The sequence below is a fragment of the Saccopteryx bilineata genome, chromosome 3 (genome assembly GCF_036850765.1).
Source record: "Saccopteryx bilineata isolate mSacBil1 chromosome 3, mSacBil1_pri_phased_curated, whole genome shotgun sequence".
Lineage (NCBI taxonomy): Eukaryota > Metazoa > Chordata > Mammalia > Chiroptera > Emballonuridae > Saccopteryx > Saccopteryx bilineata.
The window spans coordinates 130,341,135-130,367,672 of record NC_089492.1 but is presented as its reverse complement, the minus strand read 5'-3'; the positions used below and the strand labels follow the sequence as shown (position 1 = coordinate 130,367,672).

The 26,538-nt window shown below is 41.9% G+C and overlaps 2 protein-coding genes across 2 annotated transcripts in view; one reads left to right on the top strand and one right to left on the bottom strand.

Annotated features, from left to right (window-relative positions):
- Nucleotides 1-1,883: 1,883 nt before the first annotated feature.
- Nucleotides 1,884-11,657, bottom strand: LOC136329868 (uncharacterized protein C2orf78-like). Its single transcript, XM_066266477.1, has 3 exons — nucleotides 11,562-11,657; nucleotides 4,905-5,664; nucleotides 1,884-3,892 (listed from the first exon to the last, which is right to left on the bottom strand). The coding sequence occupies exons 1-3, from the start codon at nucleotides 11,655-11,657 to the stop codon at nucleotides 1,884-1,886; spliced, it is 2,865 nt and encodes a 954-aa protein (XP_066122574.1).
- A 5,813-nt stretch (nucleotides 11,658-17,470) lies between these two features.
- DUSP11 (dual specificity phosphatase 11) overlaps nucleotides 17,471-26,538 on the top strand; it is a 9,685-nt gene continuing 617 nt past the window's right edge. Inside the window, exons 1-4 of the mRNA XM_066266476.1 lie at nucleotides 17,471-17,700; nucleotides 19,131-19,206; nucleotides 23,730-23,861; nucleotides 25,319-25,442. Coding sequence (XP_066122573.1) covers nucleotides 17,597-17,700; nucleotides 19,131-19,206; nucleotides 23,730-23,861; nucleotides 25,319-25,442 — 436 coding nt within the window. The 5' untranslated portion in view covers nucleotides 17,471-17,596. The remainder of the gene's footprint in view (nucleotides 17,701-19,130; nucleotides 19,207-23,729; nucleotides 23,862-25,318; nucleotides 25,443-26,538) is intronic.

Below are 26,538 nucleotides of genomic sequence, written 5' to 3'. Positions count from 1 at the left end.
ATGTGAACTGCTGGTAAGTGCTACCCATCGGTGTTTGGTTTGGGTTCATCTATTTCCATGACAAGGTTTGAGATAATCAAAAACTGTCCTACTCCCTCCATCTTTCTGAAGTTCTGCTCAATCTTTTCATGTAATTATTTTCTTTTTGTGTGTTAGCAATGAATACAAAATAGCATGAATGTACTTAATGTGACTGAATTCTATACTTAAAAATGGTTAAAATGGTAAATTGTATGTTATGTATATTTCACCATGATAAAAAAAAGATGAGAAACAACAAATCAAAATTAGGTGAGATGAGAGCACTCAGGACAGAGAAACAAAAAAAGAAAAAATTTAAGAAATGAATACTAAATTAAATAAAATACAAGAGTGAAGAAAAAAATGAGAAGAGTTGAAAACCTTTAGACATCAAAAAGAAGATAAAAACAATCTAGAGCAATGGTAAATATAAAAGATAAGCAAAAAATACTAGACAATTCTGAAAAGTGTAATACAAATACAATTAAAAATTTAGTGCCCTAGCTGGTTGGCTAAGCATCAGCCCGACATGTGGAAGTCCCAGGTATGACTCCTGGTCAGGGCCCATAGAAGAAGCGACTATCTGCTTCTCCACCCCTCCCCCTTTTCTTTCTCTCTCTCTCTCTTTTTCTCCCACACACATGGCTGGAATGGTTAAAGCAAGTTGGTACTGGGCATTCAATTTCTCCATGGCCTCAGCTCAGGTGCTAAAATAGCTCAATTTTTGAGCAATGGAGCAACAGCCCCAAAAGAACAGAGCATCAGCCCCAGATGGGAGTGGATGGGTGGATCCCAGTTGGGACACATGGAGGAGGAGTCTATCTTTCTGCCTCCCTGTCTCTAACTTAAAAATATAGATATAGATATAGGTATCTATATCTATATCTATACCTATATCTATATCTAGTTTTTTTCTAAAGTTCAATCTCATCCAGAGTTATGGCCAGATGCTATGCTCTAAAAGCCAGGTTGACCACCTATGGGCACTTGCAAATACTGGAGACTTCGCAGACCACCCTCAATTGAGGTTTTGCCTCACCACATACAGCATGACCTTAGCCCATTGCTGATTCTCTCAAGTAAAATGACGCAGTGATGCTGGCCATGCGTGTTGTGAGGGTAGCTGAAGGAGTGCATTAGAGGGCCTGCTGCGTAGGTGTTGAGTAAATGATGATTGTGATCCCAACCCTGTTTGGGTGGGCCTCCTACTGCTGTAGCAGTTCCCCTGCCCAGGCCCCTGTATGTGGTCACTGGCCCCCAGGTAACTGTAGGTAGATTCCTCTGATTTGTACTCACCTTCCCCAATGACAATCACGTGGATAAGGTAACCCAAACCTTTTGGAAATGTGTCCTGAATCTGTTTCCTGAAATACTTGTCTGGTGCTTATGAAACATAAGGCCCGCCTTCACGAGACACCTTTTACCCTTCTCCTGGTCGCCTTGGACTCTTTTTATGTCATCTTCAACTCTGTCCAGTGTTTATCCTTTTACCCCTAACCTCATGCCCTGCTTCATCTGACATGTTCCCCCCCTCGCTTGCTTCTCTTTATAAACCTGTAACACATCTCTCAGACTTTGGCCATGGACTAAGACCCTTGCATTTTCCTCTGTTCTTACCACATGTGCATTATTCAACCTTCCAACTTGCAATTATTTATTCTCAGGCAGCCTTTGATTCCCACCCCCCACCAAAGAAATATGGCGAGTAACAGCGTCTCAAAACTCAAGAGGCTACTTCATTACTCATCTACTAACGCTATTACTTTATTAAGTTTTAAAATACATCAGAAAAGAGAAATTTATAACTATTTATATAAAAAAACAGCTGGTATCCAAAGTGGCACCAACAGTTCTAGTGTGTCTTATCTTGCATACCCATAGGAGAGAGAAATTTCCATTTCCTCTTCCCTGGCAATGAGATATTTCCCCAAGGCGGAGTTACGGGCAACATTCTCACGCTCAAGTTGAGCCTTCCTCTTCATGGCCTCCCGCTCTGGCCTCTGCCAGTCTGCGATGGGCGTTGACATGACTGGCCCACGAATATCAGGTTTCTTCCATGCAACTGGTTGTAGAGCAAAGTCTTCGAGTAGATACCGGTTCTGAGTCTTGAGTGGGGTCTGGGGCTTGGTCACAGCAGTGTGAACAGGGTCCCTCTGGAACGATGTACTAGATGATATTCTGTAGGGTGCAGGCCTAGAAGAGGCAGACTGAGGGACACTAGGCATGGTAGGGTTGGTCCGGCCTGGCTGGGCAAAGTCGGTCAAAATTGGCCCAGCCGGTCTGGCAGGAGCTGCCAAAGATGCAGGAGTCGGCTGGGATGAAACAACTGCAGTGGGCTGAGCTGAATTAGAACCATGGCAGGCAGCATTGGTTAAATCTGGTTGGGCTGGGTAGGTAGAAATTGGCACAGCAGGTCTGGCAGGACCTGTCAAAGATACTGGATTTGGCCGGGAGGAATTGACTGCAGTAGACAGAGTGGAGATAGAACCAGACCGGGCGGGGTCAGCCCCCGCGGGCCGATGTGATGCCAGACACTGTGGCCTGCGAGGAACAGGTCGAGCACGAGGCTTGTCCACAGTTGGAAACACCAAAGGTACCAACCTGACCTTGCCAGGAGGTGGCAGCTCGTACTGAGGTGGTGATGAACTTTCTATTTCAGCACTGCCGACTGGCTTCTGCGGTTTGGCAGGCGTTTTCTCAGGACCTTTGGCCTCACGTGGGGTATCCGGGCATCGTTTGATAGTTGGGGCTGGCTGGTCACCTTTGGGGTTGCTTGAGTTTCCCAAGGCCCTGGAGGAAGAGAGTTGCGTTTTCTTGTCAAGCTTCTTCCCCAGAGCATGAAACACCTGCACAGACTCCAGCATGTGCATAGCTAGGGAGCTTCGAGGCTTTCTGAAGGTCTCTTGGATCATCTCAGGTTGATTTCTCCTCCTCTTCATCTTGGGAATGGTTGGCTTCTCTTGTGCCTTGACCTTTTTCCATGCTTGATTGCAGTCTTCAGCTTTTTTCGAGTTCTTTTCCTTGGTTCTTTTTGCCTTTTCCTGCTCCTGGCCATTACGTTTGCTGTGCCTGCTGGATGCCCGTTTCTGAGGTTTCCTGTTGGAGTCCTGGGCCGTGTTCGCAGGAGCCCCATCACTGGCTGCAGCCTTGCCCATCCCCACTTCTCCCACAAGCACGCAGTCAGGACTCTCAGGCTGGATTTTGGCCTTGGGAGCGTCACTGTTAGGCTCAGAGGCTGTACGTTTGTTCCTCCTGGCTTGAACAGAGAGAGTCTGTGTGACACTTGACCTTCTCTGCAGTTCATTGAACTGGATGTCTCTGGTGTCTACGGTTTTGCCCACTATGGGGAATTCAGATTGATCATCCTCCAAGGAACTTAACAGCTGTGGAAGGTAAATATCCTCCACCAGTGCAGTGCTGTCTGCCAAACCATAATCAGGCTCAGTCCCATGTACAACTGTGTGTTGGTCCACCAGACTCAAGCTATTGTTTTCCAGCCCAGTGCTTTCACAGCCCAGGTGCTCCTCTTGGCCAAGGGGATCAACGCAGGCCAGGAGCTGGTGGATATCTGGGATTTCTAAAGGGAGCAGTGGAGGATCTTGGTTTTCTGTTGGTTTGGATTTAATATCATCCGACTTCTTCTTTTTTTGTTCTTGGCATTTAGCTGGAGGCATTGCCAGAAAATCACTAGGACTATAGACGGGAGCTACGTTTGAAATGTCCCCTGGCTCGGATGGTGGGTTATTCTCAGGTGTCTGTATATTTTTATTACTGCAGGACGTGGGCAGTTCTGGAGTTGGTGGTAGACAAAATGTTTGGCCAGGAGGTTGCAGTCTCAGGGAAGACTCCATCCGCTGGGAAGTCTCCATCACTACGAAGGAATCAAGGAGAAGTCAGTCAGTCTTGGTAAGTGTTATGCTCCCTCTATCACCAGTGCAGCACTCGTACCCTTCCAACAATGGGAAGGACATTTCTACTAGTCCCTGTTAGGGATCAGAGAGTGCCCTACACTAAGAGATAGGAGGCACGTGTTCTAGTTCTTACTGGTCACCTTTAGATGTCATTCTTTCATGGTTTTTTTTTGTAATTCACAGCGTTTTTGTAATTAAAAAGAAAGAAAAAGTAAAAGTAAAGGTGATATTTAAAATGTTTTGCAGTCCTAGTGTCCTCGTAGGGCACCCTTTTCATTCTCTCACTCTCCTGAGTGAACAAGAACACTTCACACCATTGAGTAGGAGAGGGAAGGGAGCTAATCCTAATGAAATATATAAGCAAGGACAGACTGTTAGCATGCTTGCTATGGACAAGATCGTGGAACACAAAGAGTGGACTCCTGGCATAAAAGTAAGAAAACTTTTGCCCTGGCCTGAAAGCTCATTGGTTAGAACATCGTTGCAACCCGCTAAGGTTACCAGTTCTATTCCCGGCCAGAGCACATACAGAAACAGATTGATGTTTCTGTCTCTCTCTCAAATCAATAAAATAAAATTTAAAAAAAAGAAAAGATAATTTTAAGCTGGTACTATAAGAGATCTGAAGTGCCTTCCAATGAGACAAAAGCAATAAATCAGGGAAGGAAGTTCATTACAGTGTACAGTACAGGGGTCTAATCCAGGAGGGCCGTGAAAAGTGTGCCATCTCTTGATATGCTCTCGGTGTTCTCATACATAGAGCATACGTGGCCGTTACAGTGTCCCCCCTTCCCACCTCTATCAGCTGTCCTCAGCTAACAAAGTGTCTGAGGTTGGAGAGCACTGACTGACGGTGATAGTAATTAAAGGCACAGGACAGAAATTCTACCTGTATGTGTACTCACAAGTTGCCAGCTCAGAATGACCCTGGTTTTGAATGCTGACCTCTTCCATTTTGTTGGTTGTACTCACCTTGCAAACTTGTGTCTGTAATGGGTTGAGCAGACGCAGAGTAGCAGATTGCAGAGGTAGAGGCTGATGGTATCACATTTGTGGACTGAGCCTCCTTTAGTACCATGAGCACATGTGGTTGAGGGGCAGAGGCCCTGCTCTGTGTGTAAAACATGGAGCCATGGGATTGCAGGTAGGTGCCCGGTTCTCCAGAGACCAGGGATCCCACTGTGCCTTGATTATAGTAGTACACGTGACTTCCTTCCTGGTAGGGGACTGACAGGCTGTGTCCCTGATTTGGTATCTGAGGCGGTGCCCCCCGAATGAAGCTGGGATAAAGTGGTGGATACAGGGGAACCATGTTATTGGCATCTGGAGTTTTAAGACACTGGGATGCCATGGCCGTGGAAGACACAGCTGTGGCCTGCTCAGCGACAGAAACAGTGAAGTCTCTGAGTGATGATGACTTCATCTCACTGCCTCCTGGGAGAGCCCACTCAAAAGTACCAGCATAGGAAGCAGCTGAAGTGGAGACCTGCCTCTGGCCAGCAACTGCAGACAGCATAGTTGCGCTAGAATGCTGGTAAAGGTGGGCACTTCCCATGAGTGGCTGGAAAGAGGGGCTGGAGGCTGATGGCAGCAGCCATGCTGAACTGCCGGCTGGAGCAGAGACCCTGGAATAATTGAAGACACTTCCTGTTAGGGAGGCTGCATTGCTCACTACAGGAAGAGAGATCTGCAGAGAATTAGAGGTTCCAAGTAAAGGTGGATTTTGGAAAGTCTCTGTAGGGAAGAAGAGCGTGATGGAAAAATAAATCAGTGAGATCGATAAACTCTTTTTGAAGAACAGCATTATCTTGAGGCTGTTGCTATCAGAAAGCCTCCAATGGCAGTCCTCACTGAGATATCAAAAATGAAACAGTTTGTGATGGGAGTGAGTGCCGGAACTGTTTGCTGCTCTTCTGTATTCACTTCTGTCTCCCAACGTGGGCAGAAATGTGCAGAAGACCCAAGTGGTGTGGTTCCTACCCTGTTCTCTAGGGTAGATGCAGTCACTTGCTGCCCTATCTGTCTGTCTATTGAGCCTGCATTAGGGATTGATGTGTCTGCTCTTTCCTAGAGGCGAAGCACTGAGAACCAGGAGTCTTTGGAGAGCGTCTGTTCTCACAATCTAACTATGTGAGTGAGGAAACAGAGGCTCAGAGATATCAGTTAGGCTTCCTCATGTTCTGAAGTATGTTAGTATTATCAGCAGGTTAAGGACCCCGACTTCCTTTTCAGGACTCTGTTCAGAGCGTTACACTGCAAAAAGCTTGGAACAATAGAACATCGAATACAGGTGCTTTTCTTGTGCCTAGAAAACAGTGTAGGTAGTACCTTTGTAATCTTCAGTGTCTTATTTTGCCTGCAGAGACCACATGCTATTCACTAAAATTCAGGTATAGCTTAGTCCAGTTGGTCATGGGTCATTCTTACTCTTTTGAGGCCCGGTTTCTGATCCTACCTCATAATGTCTATTTGAGATTTAGTTTCTCATGAAGTGCTTTTGGAAGAAAAATGGTATTTAAACTATGCGAGCTTTAGGTTATTCATCTGTGGAGTGGTTATAAAAATAACTATATAATGACTCATAAATCAATAAGTGATATATCACATATGATTTATATAGGTAAAGATATAAGGTCTGGAAAGAAAAAAAATCATGAAAAACATATCACAGAACTAAAAAGAAATATAAAGCTATTAATGAAACAAACATATAGCAATCATCTAATCATAATAAATTTACTAATATATGAAGTTGTTTTATATATGCAATATTACAAAAGCAAATATTACCTATTCTATTTTAGTAACTACTTTTAACCAAAAAGCTGCTCAAAATAGCAAGTGATTTTGAATGAATTCCTACCTAGTATGTACAGACTAAAAAAAAATCAGTAAAAATTGAATAATAATCAGCAAAATGTTATAAATGTAGATATGTAGGTAGTTTCACTATATATAGACAAATATTTTCTTAAAAAATTAGTATAGTTACAAGCAACGAGTCTTATAAGGGGTTAATATCCAAAATATATAAAGAAGTCATAGAGCTCTGAAATAAACAAGCACACAATGCAATTAAAAAAGGGGAGAGGACCTGAATGAACAGCTCTCCCAAGAGGCCATACAAATGGCCAATAGATATACAAAAAGATACTCACCTTCACTAGCTATTCAAGAAATGCAAATCAAAACTACAATGAGATACCACCTGTTCAATACCACTATTATCAACAAGGCAGGTAATAGCAAATTTTGGAGAAATTGTGGAGAAAAAGGAATTGTCATTCACTGCTGATGGGAATGCAAAATAGTACAACCGTTATGGAAGAAGGTATTGTGGTTCCTCAAAAAATTAGAAATAGAATTACCATATGACCCAGGAATCGCTGTATTGGGTATCTGTCCACAAAACTTGAAAACATTGGTTCATAAAGACACATACACCACCATGTTCATCGCAGCATTATTCACAGTGGCCAAGACATGGAAATAACCAAAGTCTCTCTCAATAGAGGACTGCATAAAGATGATGTGCTACATATATACAATGGAATACTACTCAGCCACAAGAAATGATGACATAGTGACATTTATGACAGTATGGATGGACCTTGAGAACATTATACTGAGTGAAATAAGTACATCAGAAGAAGCTGAGAACTGTATGACTTCACACAAAGGTGGGATATAAAACTGGGACTCATGAACATACATAGATCAAAGTGAAGTGGTTACCAGGGGAGGGAACATGTGCGAGGGGGACGAGGGAGGCGGTGGAGGAAGGGTGTAAAGAGGGACAAATATAAGGTGATGGAAAATGATTTGATTTGGGTGATGGGTATACAAGATAATCAACAGTTCAAATGCTATAGAAATGTTTACCTGCATCCTATTTACTCTTATTGATCAATGTTACTGTGTTGAAGTTAATTTTCTAAATAAAATTTCAACATGGAAAAAAATGAAAGAAACACTGGTATAAAGCAGGAAGCAAATGAAGTGTAAAGGAATTCCATGAAGGTGCTCATTCATATATTTCTTTTTTTTTTTTTTTTTTTGTATTTTTCCGAAGCTGGAAATGGGGAGAGACAGTCAGACAGACTCCCGCATGCGCCCGACCGAGATCCACCCGGCACGCCCATCAGGGGCGATGCTCTGCCCACCAGGGGGCGATGCTCTGCCCCTCCAGGGCTTCGCTCTGTCGCGACCAGAACCACTCCAGCGCCTGGGACAGAGGCCAAGGAGCCATCCCCAGTGCCTGGGCCATCTTTGCTCCAATGGAGCCCCGCCGCGGGAGGGGAAGAGAGAGACAGAGAGGAAGGAGAGGGGGAGGGGTGGAGAAGCAGATGGGTGCTTCTCCTGTGTGCCCTGGCCGGGAATCGAACCCGGGACCCCTTGCATGCCAGGCCGATGCTCCACCACTGAGCCAACCGGCCAGGGCCATATATTTCTTAATAATTTCGAGCAAAGAACAGATTTTAAGTCTATTAGAAATATATATTTTGTCCTGGCCAGCTGGCTCAGTGGCTGGAGTGTCAGTTCAGCATATGGATGTCCTGGGTTAGATTCCCGGTCAGGGCATATGGGACAAGCGGCCATCTGCTTTTTGTCCTCCTCCCTCAGCCCCTTCTCTCTCTCTTCCCCTCCCACAGCCAGTGGCTCCGTTGGTTTCAGCGTTGGCCTGGGAACTGAGGATGGCTCGTTTGTTAGAGCATCAGCTGCAGGCGATAAAACTATCTCGATTGATTTTAGCATTAGCCCCAGACGGGTTGCTGGGTTGATCCCAGTCGTGGTGTATGCAGGTGTCTGTCTCACTGACTCCCCTCCAATCACTTGAAACAAAGAAATGAAAGAGAGAAGGAAGGATGGAAGCAAGGAAGGATGAGAGGAAGAGAGGGAAGAAGGGAGGGAGGGGGGAAGGAAGGAAGGAAAAGGAAGCAGGGAAATAACCAAGGAGGGGGGAAGGGAGGAAAGAAAGGAAGTAAAGGGATAAAGGAAGGAAAGAAGGAAAGAAAAGAAGAAGAGAAGAGAAGAGAAGAGAAGAGAAGAGAAGAAAGATAGGTTTCACCTGGCCTTTGGTGGCCGAGTAGATAAAGCATCATCCTGGAATGCTGAGTATGCCAGTGTAAAGCCTTAGTCTTGCCCAAACCACATACAAGAAAGCAGTGAGAAACTAAAGTGAAACAGCTATGAATTGATACTTGTCACTCCCTACCTCTCTCTCTCCTCTCTCTGAAATTTAATAATTAAATCATTAAAGTAAAAGTAATATTTATATTTCAATAACATAACAGCATAAGAAATAGAAAAGACCACTTAAAAAGTATCATTAGGCCCTGGCAGGTTGGCTCAGTGGTAGAGCGTCGGCCTGGCGTGCAAGGGGTCCCGGGTTCGATTCCCGGTCAGGGCACACAGGAGAAGCGCCCATCTGCTTCTCCACCCCTCCCCCTCCAAAGGCCAGGTGAAACCTTTCTTTCTTCTCTTCTCTTCTTTTCTCTTCTCTTCTCTTCTTCTTTTCTTTCCTTCTTTCCTTCCTTTATCCCTTTACTTCCTTTCTTTCCTCCCTCCCCCCCTCCTTGGTTATTTCCCTGCTTCCTTTTCCTTCCTCCCTTCCTTCCTTCCCCCCTCCCTCCCTTCCTCCCTCTCTTCCTCTCACCCTTCCTTGCTTCCATCCTTCCTTCTCTCTTTCATTTCTTTGTTTCAAGTGATTGGAGGGGAGTCAGTGAGACAGACACCTGCATACACCACGACTGGGATACACCTTCCTCTCTGTCTCTCTCTTCCCCTCCCGCAGCCGAGGCTCCATTGGAGCAAGGATGGCCCGGGCGCTGGGGATGGCTCCTTGGCTCTGCCCCAGGCGCTAGAGTGGCTCTGGTCGCAACAGAGCGTCGCCCCCTGGTGGGCGTGCCGGGTGGATCCCGGTTGGGCGCATGCGGGAGTCTGTCTGTCTCTCCCCGTTTCCAGCTTCAGAAAAAATACAAAAAAAAAAAAAAAGTATCATTAATGGTTTTTCTTTTTAATGTTTATTTTATTGATTTTAGAGGAAAAGGAAAGGAGAAAAACAGTGAGAGATAAGATCATTAATCTGATCCTGTGTGTGCCAACACCAAGGATCGCACCAGTAACCTCTGCGCTTCGAAACTATGCTTTAATCAGCTGAGCATGGGCATGGAGGTTTTTATGGTTTTTTTAAAACATAGATTATAATTATCTTTAAGACCCAGGAAAGTGTCATACCCAAAGCCTTAGAAACCATTATCACTGGAATCCAAATAAAAAAATGAACGTGGGGCTCCACAGGGGGCTCCACATATTTGGTTTAGATAAATGTGAAATGAGAGGTGTGGGAATTGACCGTTTCTTTTTCTTCTTAGGTAGCTAAGATCTAAAGACATGGTGGTGGTTTATCGGTCTGTTGTGTGTGTGTGGAAGAAAATACCTGTGACGATGAACAGCAGCTTTGATTTAAAACATACTTATCACACACAGGAATCAGTCTTTCTGATTCAAGTTAGGACACAGCACTGTTAAAAGAAAATCTTAATCTTATTTTTAACAGACAAAGCATTGACATCGCTTAAAAATCACAACGAAGTGCAACACTGAAATTCTGTTTCATCCAGCCCCTAGATAACCAGTTTTGTGAGTTTCCTGTTTATTGGAGACATCATTTCTAAAACATATGTTTAAATGTTTATGCTTCAGAGTGTCAAGTGCCAGTTTTCAGAAAGGCAATAGACAAACACAAACAATTGTGTCTGTTTTTTGGTTCAGCTGTTTTGCCTAGTGATACCCTATTCTGGCCTTCCCTTCTTGTCTAGTTTATTCATGTAAGCATTTGTTAAAATCAACTTAATTGTGCCGTCCGCTGAGCATTAGACCCTACACTCTTCTTCTGCTACAATTGAAAATCTTTGGTTCCCCTCTACATTCCGTTCCAACCACCTTTTTGGCTCCTGAGAGCTCCTCCAAGCTCTCTTCTTCATCCGTTCAGCTTCCCCTCCTTCATTCTTCTGCTTCCCCTCCCTCCTGGTGCCCGTTGGCCTGTGCTGATGAACACAATCCTCAAGTTTCTTACATTTAAATACTGGTCTCCCTATAGCCCATTACTCTCCATCTTCTCTCCCTGTTTTCTCTTCTCACCTAGTTTGGATAGAAAACTCTAAAATCAGGTGAATATTATAGTTTGAACGGCACTACACTGAAAATACTGACGTTGAAACATTAATCTTGGGAGATGATTACACATGAGACATCTGGGATATATAGTGCTAGTTTTCTCCACCACCCCAGTTTTCTTTCTGCTTCTCCTAAAAAAATCTCAAGAAGTGTTGATTTCATTTTCACAGAGCTTCTCTTTTAAGATACTGTGTTAGAAAAGTAAAGGTTTAGAGAGAACAACCAATCTAATACAGTGATTTAATAGTTGAGGGAAAAACATATTTTGTGATAGTCACTGACTTGTCCATGGTCACATAGCCAGTAAATGTCAAAATCAAAACTGAAATCAGTTCTTCCAATTTCTAGAATAATCCTTTCCACTATTATTCTATACTATTTTTTACACTACTCTTAAATTTAGTGGCAAAATATTATCTAATAATATCTTTAGAAAGTTTTATTTGTTACCTGGCATGATAAAGAAGAAGAGGATATATCAGCAATAGATTCAATAGATGAGGAGACAATAATATATGTCTGACTGGCTAGAGCCAAAGAGTGCATGTGTCCAGTATGAAGGTCACTGGTCACTGGTTACTGGCCACTGGTCAATTGTGATGATCTAAATGTATTTACAAATCCATGGAGACTCCAAGGTTCTCTCAGATGGTGATAGGTTTGGTGGCAGAATGATGTCACAAAGCAGGCAGTTTAAAGGGCTGAGAGAGCCAATAGATTGGTCAGATTGTCAACAAGAAAAAAGGATTGGATGGAAGCAGTGGTAGGGGAACTAAACCAACACCTTTACGGCTGAACTCTGGGGATTGACGTGATCGTCAGAAGACACGTGTGATCATCTTGTGGTCCCAGGGCTCTTTTGTTAGGGAAATATTCTCGCTATTTATTTCTTTTTTTTTTTTGTTCTCTCACTATTTCTTAATGACATTCATTAACAAAATTAACTAGTAATTACTTACATTCTTATAATATATTGTCTAACAAACATATTTATTTTTATATATAGTAATATATAGTATATTGTTAGTATCTGTAGAGAGAAAGAAATGGGACAGGTAGGTTGCACAATTATATTTGTCCTGAAATCACATCAGTCCAGCTTTAGTGAATTGGCAGCAACCTTTGAGGAGCAAAGGAATTCTTTGTGAAGTATTTAAAGATGGACTGAAGTTTGTCGAGAGCATTTTGTGGAGAGTGATGTGGTCCATGGGCTGTTTTAGTTTGTTCTCTAACTCTTCCCTTCTTGGGCTGGGCTGTGGTGGGCTAGGCTGGGCTAGTTTGGACTTGCTCTCCATTTTCTTCTTCATATAGGTGTTGTTTCTGAGAGCAGCTTTGATCGTGCGTTCTTACACTCATGGATGTTGCTTCCTGTCAGCTCCCAGCAGCAGGAGTCTTCTTTTCAGTGTCCAGTGCTTCCCCGAATGGACTCTGCCCATGAGAAGCAAACACCAAAAAACTAGGAATCAGCTGATGACAAACCTTCCTTCCTGCAGCCTTTGGTTACAGTTCCTCTGCCATGATTTGCTACCTGTCATTCCTTGGGCCATGTAGGCATCCTGCCATCCTGCTCTTTCACACGTGTGAGGCATTCGTGAGATTTTCCTTTTTTCCTCTTCACCTAAACTCTATGCTCTGTGGCAGTTACTGTAGTCTCCTGCCCCCTGGCAAACAGCCAGTGCAGAACTTTGGGCTCCTAAGGTTCCCTGTCTGCCATGCTGTTGCCCGGCCAGGCAGAAAGGAGAGGGGAAGTCAGAGAAAGACAGTGACAATCATGAGGAATAGGGAACGGGGAACATGAACATGGACAGGAAAAAAGGTATTGATGCGGAATTTTTGCTCTCTGTGAGAAACAAGTTGACACCATTTGGTTTCACTTTGTATTAACATATCAGAGGTTGTTTCCAAGCTTTTTACGCTTGGGGAGTGGTGAACAACAAATTATTTCAGAACCAATAAGGCGGAAATAACCCTAAGTGTAAGCAAATTAAAGTGAAATCATTGTCATTTAATCGTTCAACAGTTAGGGTAGATCACTGTTTCAGGGACCCGCAGAAATTTCTGGCAGACTGGTCTATGGAATAGAGGTTGGAAAACACTATATACTGCAGCAACTGCCATGAATTTGTTCACTAGCGAGAATTACCTTAAATATGATCTTCACTTTGTTTTATGTCATATCACCTCATTTACATCATTCGTTGGTGTGTTTTTAGAATATGGATTATTTTTATGCTATCAGAGCTCTGGATTTGTCCATATCTTTTCTTCCCAGTCTTATTTTTAAGAGTCCCGTCGTTGTAAGACACATTGTGTGTGGTTTTCTTGATGACTTTATTTAGAAGCATCCTGAACTAACTTGACCTGAGAGATCTTCTGGAGAAACTTTAAAATGATCTGTGAAGCAGTCATGTGGTGAGTTACACTGTGCACCCGAGCAGGGGAACAGATGTGTGCAGCCAGCCCCCGTGGCCTGCGTTGGCTCTGTTTTTCCCTTGCTTAGTGCTTTCCTCACATACCACTCTTGTCACTCTGAGTGACATCTGAGTTGTTAATGACTTGCACAGGGTGGTACAAGAGTAAGTTTACAATTGTTCGTATAAAAAAATACAAAAATTAATGAATAGAAGTGTAAGAATAAAATCTGTTTTGTGTACTTACAACTGTAACCGTGTACTTGCCCCTTCCCCACACCTGCTTGTATATGGAGTAGCTGGTTTGGGGGAGCCAATTTATAGATCTAGTCCTTATCATTAATGGTGAGCTTTTAGGAGGACCTAGATCAATCTTTCATGGGGCTTTTCTTAGTGTCTATGGGTGTGAAATCTGTGATGCCAGATACCAGGAGCCCATGGGAAGATAGCTCATAGATTGGATCTCCAAAATGACACATGTCATTTATAGGCCTACTTTTCCTATTTTAGGCATGTGTTTTTTCATAGTTGGTATATGATGTTTACCTAAAAAGAAATGTGATGGGGGTTGCTGAAACTTACACATTTTTTTTCAAGGAGTTCCCCCTCAGACTGCCGACTTCCATGACACAATATGTTTTCAATATCTGTGGAGCAGACATATGCATCTTTTTTCTGAGTTCCCTCAGAAATGAAGGGAATCCATACGTACTGCAGGGTTGGTGGTGGAAGATGGGAGGAAGTGTGGTAACACAAGTCTGGTGGCGATAAAATGTTTACATGTTAAGGTATTGGTTCCAACATTCGGTTCTATTTTGACAAACCCTCATTAGGCCTTTCCTGGTCCCCAGCATCGGTAAGTATTTTCTCTCCATAGTTCCAGCCATTTAACTTCAGCTTGCTGGCTCACCATCATCTTAACCTCTGCAGAAATCATCAGTGTAGGAGCAGGAACCTAAAGAAGTTTAGTCCAACACTCAGAAACAGCATCAAGCTCCACCTTGACTTAAGCATTCTTTTAATAGAATATTGTCTTGTCTCATAGACCAACTACCTGCATTTTTTACCCAATGGGATAATAACTAGGACCTGTCTTGATGAAGCATACCCAGTTCATCTACCTCTGGACTCTTCATTACTCTCACTTCAGATTTAATTAAAGACTGGGATCCCTCAAAGCCCTATATTGTAGCTGGGTGATACCAGATGCTAGTAGATTTTAGAATATCAATTACTTAGTTGTTTGGAGCTCCAAAAATCTTTTGCTCTTATATTTTACATCCAGTGTACTATATATTTTTTAAGGCATTATATTGCCTCATGTTGGATTTACTCCAATACAAAGGCCCACTCTTTGCTACTTTCCATACTTTCTGGAAACCCTATTGTGCCTAGAAGAGATTTTCTTATGTCAACTATAACCGAGTTTGTTCCCATCTCAAGTTTGTGTCTTTTAGCAAGTCGGAAGTATAGGACCAATGTTGTTTTTCTAGTTTCAGACAGATTTATGCCATATTTTGTATTTTTTATGTCTACAGATATTGTACCAATAGTGCTTTCGCCACTACATGCCTAAATTCCAAAGACTATTTTATGATTTAGGACCAAATTTGAATTTGCCTAATTGTAAGTTTTGAAGTTGTGCTGTAATAACTTATTTAGATATTTTTAAAAATAGCAATTTACTAATAACTCATTTTTAATTAAATGGAAGTTTTCAGAATTGCAAATGCTTATGGAAATAAACTTGGTTAGAATATGATTGTTGCAGGAATGTTAAAACTAATGATCTTGGCCCTGGCTGGTTGGCTCAGCGGTAGAGCGTCGGCCTGGCGTGCGGGGGATCCGGGTTCGATTCCCGGCCAGGGCACATAGGAGAAGCGCCCATTTGCTTCTCCACCCCCCCCTCCTTCCTCTCTGTCTCTCTCTTCCCCTCCCGCAGCCAAGGCTCCATTGGAGCAAAGATGGCCTGGGCGCTGGGGATGGTTCCTTGGCCTCTGCCCCAGGCGCTAGATTGGCTCTGGTCGCGGCAGAGCGATGCCCCGGAGGGGCAGAGCATCGCCCCCTGGTGGACAGAGCGTCGCCCCTGGTGGGCGTGCCAGGTGGATCCCGATCGGGTGCATGCGGGAGTCTGTCTGACTGTCTCTCCCCATTTCCAGCTTCAGAAAAATACAAACAAACAAACAAAAAACTAATGATCTTTTGACCCATTCATTCAGTTATTCAATAATTGACCTTTATGGCACTCAGTTTACCCTGATCTGAAATGTTTGTGGAGATTATTAACAGTGTGGATAGGATACATTCAGAAATTCAAAACTAAAAATTAAAAACTGAAAGCATTTGTTATTATAATTATCTACATTTTAACCTGAAATTTGGTATTCTGTTCTGCCTTTGGACCAATGTAGGACTTGCTGTCCTTTTCTGTTACAGTCATAGCAAAATTGATAGGTTTTCTCTATGCCTGATACTCTCTGGAAATCTTAGATGTGACATCCACTTTTGCCTCAGTTACTTTTTGTAATTGCTAAAACCTAAATGCATACTACCTGACACATGATTGGAACCAAATAAAAGGTTCATTGTGCGTGGAAGTGTATGTTAACTCAGGATTTTTGGGGCAATAATGCTGTATTTTTCACAATGTTAAGTTTGTGTATCCTTCATTCCAGAAATTCTACTTCTAGGACTTTAGATATACTTGTATACATGTTCAAGGATGTTACATTGCAGCCTCTCTGTAACAGGACCAAAAAACAAACAAACAACACAAAAACTGAAAACAACTAAAAGGCCATCAATAATGGACTGGTTCTATAAATGTTGGTGCTTAGTAGTAGAATACTATGTTATATGTTACCATTAAAAACAATAGAGCCCTGGCCGGTTGGCTCAGCGGTAGAGCGTCGGCCTAACCAGGGCTCGATTCCCGGCCAGGGCACACAGGAGAAGCGCCCATTTGCTTCTCCACCCCTCCGCTGCGCTTTCCTCTCTGTCTCTCTCTTCCCCTCGAGCAGCCAAGGCTCCATTGGAGCAAAGATGGCCCGGGCGCTGGGAATGGCTCTGTGGCCTCTGCCTCAGGCGCTACAGTGGCTCTGGTCGCAACATGGCGACGCCCAGGATGGGCAGAGCGTCGCCCCCTGGTGGGCGTGCCGGGTGGATCCCGGTCGGGCGCATGCGGGAGTCTGTCTCTCCCTGTTTCCAGCTTCAGAAAAATGAAAACAAACAAACAAACAAAAAACAATAGAATGGATGTATATTTAAATTGACTGGGAAAAATATAAAAATTTTTATAGCCATTTTGTAGACTATGTATAGTATGGGGTTTTATATTAAAAAAAGAATATCCATAGTTGTACAAATAAATATTTATATACACTATGTGAATGTAAGCACTTGGAAAATATCTGGAAGATCCACTCAGGAACTGGGGCGTGGAACTTAACTTTCCATTCTGCGCGCTGTAGTGTCTGTAGTGTCGGATATATGAAGGGTGCATTAAGGAACTCCTTCACTGTGCTACCTGCCGCCAGCTAAGGAGAGTACTCTAGTGCAGTGGTTCCCAACCCCGGGGCTGCGGACCGGTACCGGTCCGTGGGCCATTTGGTACCGGTCCGCAGAGAAAGAATAAATAACTTACATTATTTCCGTTTTATTTATATTTAAGTCTGAACGATGTTTTATTTTTTAAAAATGACCAGATTCCCTCTGTTACATCTAAGACTCACTCCTGACGCTTGTCTCGGTCACTTGACACATTTATCCGTCCCACCCTAAAGACCAGTCTGTGAAAATATTTTCTGACATTAAACCAGTCTCTGGCCCAAAAAAGTTTGGGGACCACTGTTCTAGTGAGTCCTGTCTACTAACCAAGCTATTTAGTCCGCCCCCCACGTGATTACGTCATGAACCGGGCGGTGGCGCGTGCGCATTAGCAAGGAGCCAGTGCGGTGGGTGGAGCTAGGTGGGTTTCTGGTAGGAACTTGGGGTCGGCTCTGGTTCTGCACGCAGATTATTGGACTGGCGGCTTGGGCACTCTTGGCGTTGGGTGGGCGGTTTCTCCGGGCCCACATGAGCCAACGGCATGGATCCCGCGGCAGCTGGAGCCAGGGACGCGTCTTCTGTGGACAGTCTTCGGCCAAGAAGAAGAAGGGCGGAACCCACATCCCGGAGAGGTAAGGTTCTTGGCCCCTGGGCGCGGCCCCTCCCGCTCATAGCTTCTGGGCCTGGGCTTCCCCTCCTGTGACCCCTGCCTGTGTCTGTGGCGGCCGCGCGCAGTCCTCGGTCCCTGCGGTCCCTGGGAGGCGCTGACCCGGCCGCTGACCCGCCCACGGCGCTTTCTGAGGCCTCCCACCCTTTCAAGAGCGGGCTCGGGCTGTTGCCCCTCGGATACAATGGGGAGAGGGTGCTTTTTAAGATATAGGGCTGTCAGTGTTGGGGACACTTAATTACCAGAACTGAGACCCCCTTTAATGCCGATAACTGTGTTATTTTGGAATAGAAAATGTGATTAGTAAGTACGAAGTTTGAGTGAAAAACCCCCACCAGTACCTCTGAATTTTTAACTGAAAAACTTGCTTGGTACGGGAATCATAGGGGGCGTACTGTTGATCCTAACAGGTCTCATTTGTGAGATCTTATTCTATAGGTTCAAGTGATTATTGTTGAGATTTTACTCAAAGGTGAAGTGAATGCTTCTTTATTCCCTGACACCTTCTTTCTTCCATTTCAACTCATTAAATCCCTTTCATTTGATCTCTTGAAAATATTTTGAATCTTTCAGCTGTTCTCTGTCAGCATCCTAATACAGAACTAGCCGGATCCATTGCTGTTAGCTCCTACGTAGTGTAGTATATCTACCTACTCTTAGTGTACTGTATAAATATCTACTCTAGTTTCCTTCCTATCCATTCTTCACATAAGAATTCTGTAATAGCAAATTGCTCATAAACATCATTCAAAAACATTGTTTTAAGAATGAAAAACCCTTTACCATGGCATTTAGGTTTTGTACTATATAGAGTACTGCTGCTTTGCCAGCCCCAACTTGTGCCTCTTTTGCCTGCACCTTCTATGCTTCCAATAGACTGGATTAACCTTAGGTAATTCTGACTCATCTTACAGAAGTCAGTTCAAATATTACTGGTCACTGTGACTCCTAGCATTATTAAGGGAAGTTCACAGCCTATGTCAGGTTTTCTTTTAAAATACGAACTCGAATTTCCCTACTGGTCGGTTTGGTGTGTGAGTTGTTAGAGGACTAAAAATCAGTAGCAAAGTGGAAGAATTGAATTAAGCTATTTCAGTCCACAGGTATGTATTAAAGGCACCTTCGTGTTCATTACTGTGTTGGTTCTACCAACATGGGATACAGGAGGTCTGGCCATCTCTGGGTTTAAATATGCCTTATTTGTTGAGGCCTTTGCACTGTTCTGTTGCCTGGTATCTGTTTTCAAGGTGGGGAAACAGGAAGAAGGGAAGTACAGTTTCCTAGGCAGGGGTGAATAAGTAGAGCAGCAAAATGCAAAGCAAAAGATTAAGGAGTCTGTCAGAGTCTGTGCAGAGAGACAGGCTAACAATTTTGTTAACAAAAATGTATTAACAGGTGGACAGACTATCTCCCGGTGGGACAGAGGATGCCTGGGACTCGTTTCATTGCTTTCAAAGTTCCTTTGAAAAAGGTAAGCAAAAATTAATTTAGTATTCTTTCATAAGTCTGAAGTCACCATGTAGAATATAGATTCTCAGTTCTATCACCCTCCATTTTCTCTTTTTATAGCACATACTTTGTATTACGCCCTCTACTCTCCTGAGATGAAATTCATAGATAAATAAAACCTACTTTCATACTTAATTTTAAAGAAAAAATGTCAGCTCTAAGTATAATACAAGGAATAAATAAAATAATTCATAATGTAATATTTATTTATATTTCAATATATAAATGTTTAGTCGTGACTATACTAGAAATGATTAACTAGTCAGTTCCTTGCATCATGAATGCCAGTACCGTAAATGCAGACTGATTTAGGTGGATTATATTGCCTTAGTGGTAGCAGTTTCAATTCCACTGAGCAGCTCTTAAAAGATTCCCAAATAAAACCAAGTTAATTCTTCACTGGTTAGTAAGGTGATACTATCCTGGAAAATTCAGTTTACGTGAAAATTGTACAAACCCTTATGTTTATTTGTGAAATGGAGCTAGTTTCTAAGGCTTAGATCAGCAGTTCTCAACCTGTGGGTTGCGACCCCCGGCGGGGTCACCTAAAGCCATCGGAAAATACATAATGCATATCAGGTATTTACACTATGAATTATAACTGTAGCAAAATTATAGTTATGAAGTAGCCACCAAAATTATTTTTTGGTTTGGGGTCACCGCAACATGAGGAACTGTATTGCGGGGTCATGGCATTAGAAAGGTTGAGAACGACTGGCTTAGATGATTATGAACAGATTTTTCACCAATATGAATGTTGAGTAGGACATTCAAGAGTCATTCAGGTATGAGACACATTTGTAGGCCTGAACTGAGTTTGACAAAATGTCTAGCATCTATGATCCCAGCCACCATGTGTCTGTAAGACCCTTTGTTCTCATTTTCACAACCAAAAAATGTCCTGGGTAGAAAGTTTTGGATGTTAGCATGGAAATTATATAAATAGTTTTTTTGTTTGAAGTAAGAAAGTAATGGGGGGGAATACATTTGACAGATGTAAAAGCTGTGAGAAGATATTCCATGTCTCATTAAAGTAGCCACCATACCATGGATTAGCCTCAGAAACGGCTACTTTAAATGTATTGGGAATTTATTATGTGAGTCATAGGTCCTTTTTTATGTACAGTGTAATTTCTTGTGCATCTTTGGACTTAAAAATCAGTTATTTCATAAAGATAAACATATGCTTATTGCCTGACCAGGCGGTGGCGCAATGGATAGAGCGTCGGACTGGGATGTGGAGGACCCAGGTTTGAGACCCCAAAGTCAACAGCTTGAGCACGGGCTCATCTAGTTTGAGCAAGGCTCACCAGCTTGAGCCAAGGTCGCTGGCTTGAGCAAGGGGTCACTCGGTCTGCTGTAGCCTCCTGGTCAAGGCACATATGAGAGAGCAATCAATGAACAACTAAGGTGCCTCAATGAAGAATTGATGCTTTTTATCTCTCTCCCTTCCTGTCTCTCTGTCCCTCTCTCTGTCTCTGTCCCAAAAAGAACAAACAAACATATGCTTCTTATATCCACCAATACCAAGTACAGTGTTTGACATGTACCATATTTCCCCATGTGTTAAACGCTCCTGTGTATAAGACACATCCTAATACAGGGGCCCGAATTTTGAAAAATAAATGTATTACATGAAGGTATTTATTTATTTTTTTTTAATTTTTTTTTTTTTAAAGATTTTGTTTATTCATTATAGAGAGGGGAGAGAGAGAGAGAGAGAGAGAGAGAGAGAAGGGGGGGAGGAGCAGGAAGCATCAACTCCCATATGTGCCTTGACTAGGCAAGCCCAGGGTTTTGAACCGGCAACCTCAGCGTTTCCAAGTTGACGCTTTATCCACTGCGCCACCACAGGTCAGGCACATGAAGTTATTGAACTCAAGTTTTATTCATCATAAAATTCATACAGCTCCTCACCACTGTCAAAACTCCCATCCATTAGCTTGTCCTCATCTGTGTCTGATGACGAATCACTGTCTTCATATATTACCTCATCTTCAGTTCCATCGGTGGCATTTGAAATGCCACACTTCTACAACCATTGTATAAGACATACCCAGTTCTTAGACCCCAGATTTTTCAAAAAAAAATGTGTCTTATACATGGGGAAATACGGTAATAACTATTTAACAAATCTTTGTTGAATGAATGAATGGACTTCCCAGCCACATTTACAGTTCCTGTGAGTTTTCTCCTATATTCCTTCTCATGTCTGTGCAGTTTTTCTAACTCTTTGAGTCCCTACTCAGTGGCCTCTAGAAGTGGATTCCTGGGATTTTACAGAGGCCTCTGTTCAGCCCCTTGCCTGAAAGTATATCAGCAAGAGAGAAAACAGGAAGACTCTTTAGTTTGCTTTCCTCCACAAAGCCACAGATCTTTCCTGTATGATGATGTCATTATAAACAGCCTCTTCTAGCTCTGATACTTAAGTGATTTTATTCAGTGTTGGGATGGTTTAAGACCCATTAGACACCACAGAGCTGTATAACCACTCCAAGTGCAGTACCTGTTCTTGCAGTAGAATTAGGGAGATGGATTATTCCTGTGTGGAAGTGAGATGTGACATTGATTCCTGTGTGTTTTATGGAGTCACCAAAGGAGTCACTTCACTATTTGAGAGTCCCTCCTTAAACACACTGACATAGAAACTAGAATACGTTAAGTGTCAAAAAACTGTGGCAAAAAAATCCCCAGGAATTGAAAAGAGGGGGAAGTGTTAGCAGGGTTTATTAAGGAAGGCTTTTCTAAAGGCCTGTAACTTAGTTATCGAAAACTAGTTCTTGTTCAGGTAGCTGGGAATGACCATTGATCCATCGGCTCCAAATCTTTAAGAAACTTATATAGAGATTTTATGCCCTGTAATTTACTCTTTAAAGCTTTTACAATATTTTGTGGAAAACTCAGCATCATAAACCTATTAAATTTCCCTCACTTAATTCATAAACTTAAAATCATCTTAAATAATCTGATTCTAAATCATATAAGAAAACAAGGGGGGGAGGGGAGGGGAGGGGAGAGGAGGGGCACAAAGAAAACCAGATAGAAGGTGACAGAAGACAATTTGACTTTGGGTGAGGGGTATGCAACATAATAAAATGTCAAAATAACCTGGAGATGTCTTCTCTGAACATATGTACCCTGATTCATCAATGTTACCCCATTAAAATTAATAATAATAATAATAATAATAATAATAAAAAGAAAACATAGCCAGGAATATTCTGAAAAGAAGAATAATATTGTAAGGGGGTCATGGAGCCCTATTAGGAATTAAGTCTGATTGAAAGTGTTGCTGGAGCCTGATCAGGTGGTGGCGCAGTAGATAGAGCATCAGATGGGGATGCGGGGGGACCCAGGTTCAAAACCCTGAAGTCGCTGGCTTGAGTGCAGGCTTATCCAGCTGGAGCACAGAGTTGCTAGCTTGAGTGTGGGATCATAGACATGACCCCATGGTCACTGGCTTGAGGCCAGAGGTTGCTGGCTTGAAGCCCAAAGCTGGCTTGAGCAAAGGGTCACTCGCTCTGCTGCAGGCCCCAGTCAAGGCACATAGGAGAAAGCAATCAATGAACAACTTAGGAGACTAAGGAGCCACAATGAAGAATTGATGTTTCTCATCTCTTTCCCTTCCTCTCTGTCTGTCCCTATCTGTCCCTCTCTCTGTCTCTGTCACCAAAAAAAAAAAAAGAAAAAGAAAAAGAAAAGGCAGTGTTGCTGGAGTACAGGAGATTTGAGGGTAGTGAAACTATTCTGTAGGATGCTGTAAGGGTAAGTACATGTCAGTAGAAATAGGTCAATCCCATAGAATTACCATAAAAAGAGTGGCTCAATGTAAACTATGGACTTTAATTGACAATGATGTGTCGTAGTTGGTTCATTGATTCTAAGAGATGTACCACACTGGTATGGAATGTTTGCATTTGGGCGGCTGTGGGGTGAACAAAAAAGGGTATGAGTGGGAACTGTGTACTTTCTCTTTAGTTTTATTGTGAACCTAAAAGTGCTCTAAAAACGACTATATTCATTAAAAAATATATATGTTGGCACTGAAATAACTAATAAAATTAGTGTAACAGAGTACACAAATAAGCCAAATACCTAAAGAACATTTAGCAATAAAAGCCATTCTTTGTATATATGTGTGTGTCTGTATATACACAGACACACACATATATTTAATCAGCATTTATGTGTGCCTGTTTATAGGCACTTCAGTTGGAGCTGGTGGTCCCTGCCCTCTGGGAGTTTACAGTCTCATTAGGAGACCAACATGAAACAAACACAGAAATCAATATAACAGGAGCTTATTTTCTTCGCTTTAGTCTCTCTGGATGAAAGGATTGAAATATTGCTTGTAAGTTCCAGGAAAGTGAAAACTTTCCCTTGAAACTTATTCTATGTCAGCATCACAGGGCTTGACTAAATGAATTACATAATACAGGATTTTAAGCGCAGCTTTGAGGTTTCATATTTCATTCTTTCTGACAGAGTTTTGATGGGAAACTTGCACCAGAAGAACGTTTTTCCCCCTTGGATCTTTTTAACAAAATCCGTGAACAGAATGAAGAGCTTGGACTGATTATTGATTTAACATATACACACCGCTATTACAAACCAGAGGTAAATGGAAATCTTAATTGAAAAGAACCTTCTTTCTGATACTATAATAATTCATAGTAATAATTAATACCTCATGCCAGTGGTTCTCAAAGTGTGCTCCCTAGAAAATTTCCAGGTGCGCCCTATAGTATTCCAGAGAAATATGTGCCTGTTGGGGACCAAAAAACCAACAGGGTTTTTGGAGTTTAGATTTTTGGGGGACAGAGGTGTGGGGAATTGGCTGTAAGCTGACAGTCTGCCCAACCCCCCATCTCACTTGCTTGATTAGGTTGCAAAAGGCTGTTAAACTGTGGTGCTGGATTGTTTACACTGCCCCCCATGTTCTCTGGAAAGACTGGAGGCAAGTTTCTTCTAGTCTTTGTTTGGTGTAAAGTTAAGATGATATGTATGGTGGGGGTTTTCTGCACTCAACACAATTAAGAGTAAAAAGAGAGAAATTCTTCAATGTATTGACAAGGAAATGAGAGTTTGCCTTTCAAGTACACGCCCAAACATTGAAGAAATTGCTAGGACACATCAGGCGCATGTTTCTCATAAACACAAGAATGAAAAAACATATTCGTGCTGGGACCTGCTGAATTTACTAAATCTTACTAAGAATGTATCTATATACCTGTATATAAAAAGATATTTTTTTTGTCACTTAAAAATTCTTTAACCCCTCTTTTTTATGAATTCTAAAAAGCATAACTCAAGAAATGTAATATAAAAATGTTTTTTATGTCAGAATAAATTTAATTTTGTCATATTTATTTCATTTAATTACCATAAAAGCATGCTTGGACTTTTCTATTTTTCCTTTAGTATTTGACTTAATTATTATTACATATTTCTCAGAAATTTGGCTCCTGAATCTTATGTCATGTAATGACATGACATCAGTTATTTCTATGCTTTTTCAGTGATCACAGTTAGCAGATGTGTTTGTAGGTTTGTTTTTAATACACAATACATCATAATTCATACTGATACTTTTCCATTAAATTTAGAACTAAGGATTTTCATTTAACTTCTTCCAGCTTTTATCAATATCTACTTTTTCCCCTCCCTCCTCCAACAAGAATAGCAGTTCTCACCAGTGCCTGGAGTTTGCTGTGTCTCACAATGGAAACCCTAATTCTTCTGACTGTATTATACTTATATCACAGCTGCCTTATGGACCTTGAAATGTAAATTATTAGGTAGAATTATTTATACAGTTTTTAGTTACATATGCATTCATTCACATGAATTTTGCTTTCAGTTTTGTATATCTCTTTACTATCCATTCTGTCAATTTAATAGAAATTAAGTGACACTTACTGGTTGAAGCAGCTTGGGGAAAAATGGCTCTTTTATCAGAATTACTGACATATGAAATTTCTTACACTCTCTTGGTTTACATTCTGGCCAATTTAATTAATTTTTAATTTTTTCTGCAAATTAATAATATACATATTTATGGCTTTGCTTCATAGGACTTACCAGAAACTATTCCTTACTTAAAGATTTATACAATCGGTCATCAGGTGCCTGATGGTGACACTATTTCTAAATTCATATGTGCTGTTAAGGGCTTCTTGAAGGAAAATGAAGATAATGGTGAGTTGGTTATCTTTCTTACCTGCACTTTGGCATGCATTTTTAGTGGGACTGTGGATTTTTATAGTTCCTACATTAGGCTTGTTGTATTTGATGATGTGGACATAGTAGGTGGTAGTAATAAAGTGTTTAATCTTTTTATTGCTACAAATAAACAATTTAGTTTGAAAGAGAGGTCAGTGAGAAACACGAACGGAACTGGCTCATCTCTTTTATTAAATACTTGCATAGGAAATATATAATAAACTAAAATAAGTTTTTGGGTTTTTTTTTAATTTATTGCTTAAGAGGTGAGGTGAATGCGTGGAAGGAAAGTTTAAAATCTCAATGTTTTAGCGTGTATAAAAGAGAAAACAAGTAAAAAGATTGGAGTGAAACAGATCCCTAATAGCAGAACAAAATGGAGTGGATTAGTGAAGTTGCACTGTCATTATATGTATTTAAAATTTTTTCTCTACTTTGGGTACAAGTAAGGAAAGCCTTACTGAGGAGTCAGTGTTTGGGCTGCGCTGCAGGGAACAGGATTTAACCAAATTGAGGAAAGGACAGCTCAGGTATTGGGAATAGGTACTAAACAAGGGCTTGAACGTGTGTCGTGGAGGTTCAGTCTCTGGTGCCACCAGAGAGTAATGTGAAAGGGCATAGAATTCATGTATTCATTTTCAACAAATATTTATATGACGCCTTCAAAGGTGACATCACTGTTCTAGGAGATAGGAACAGAAAAAAGTTCTTCTTGTCCTTCTATATTTCATATCATAGTGGCAGAGAGACAAATAAACGAGTGAATGTGTGGAATGTCAGATGGTGTTAAGTGTTCTGGAGAATAACAGGACAGAATAAAGAGGTGAGACAATGTGGCAGATGATCAGGAATTGATCTATTAAGATATCATTTAGCAGCGCCTTAATGGAAGGAAGGAACCAAGCCATTGAATATCTGGGGAAGACAGGGTAGGTAGTGTTCTAAAGCAGAGGGAATAGTGAGTGCAAAGTCCCTGAGGCACGACTCTCCTTGGCATGTTTGAGAAATAGCGAGTAGGCCAGTGTCATTGGAATGGGGAGAGTGAGTGAGATCAGAGAAATACAAAATGGGA

Bases quoted from the DNA above. Each gene is read 5' to 3' on its own strand.
- LOC136329868 (XM_066266477.1), bottom strand. From the start codon at position 11,657: ATGCACTCTTTGGCTCTAGCCAGTCAGACATATATTATTGTCTCCTCA. The intron at 5,665-11,561 runs GTAACAAATAAA...TTCCCTACAGAG, and splicing joins CTTCTTCTTTATCATGCCAG to ACTTTCCAAAATCCACCTTT. The intron at 3,893-4,904 runs GTGAGTACAACC...ATTCCTTCGTAG, and splicing joins TACAGACACAAGTTTGCAAG to TGATGGAGACTTCCCAGCGG.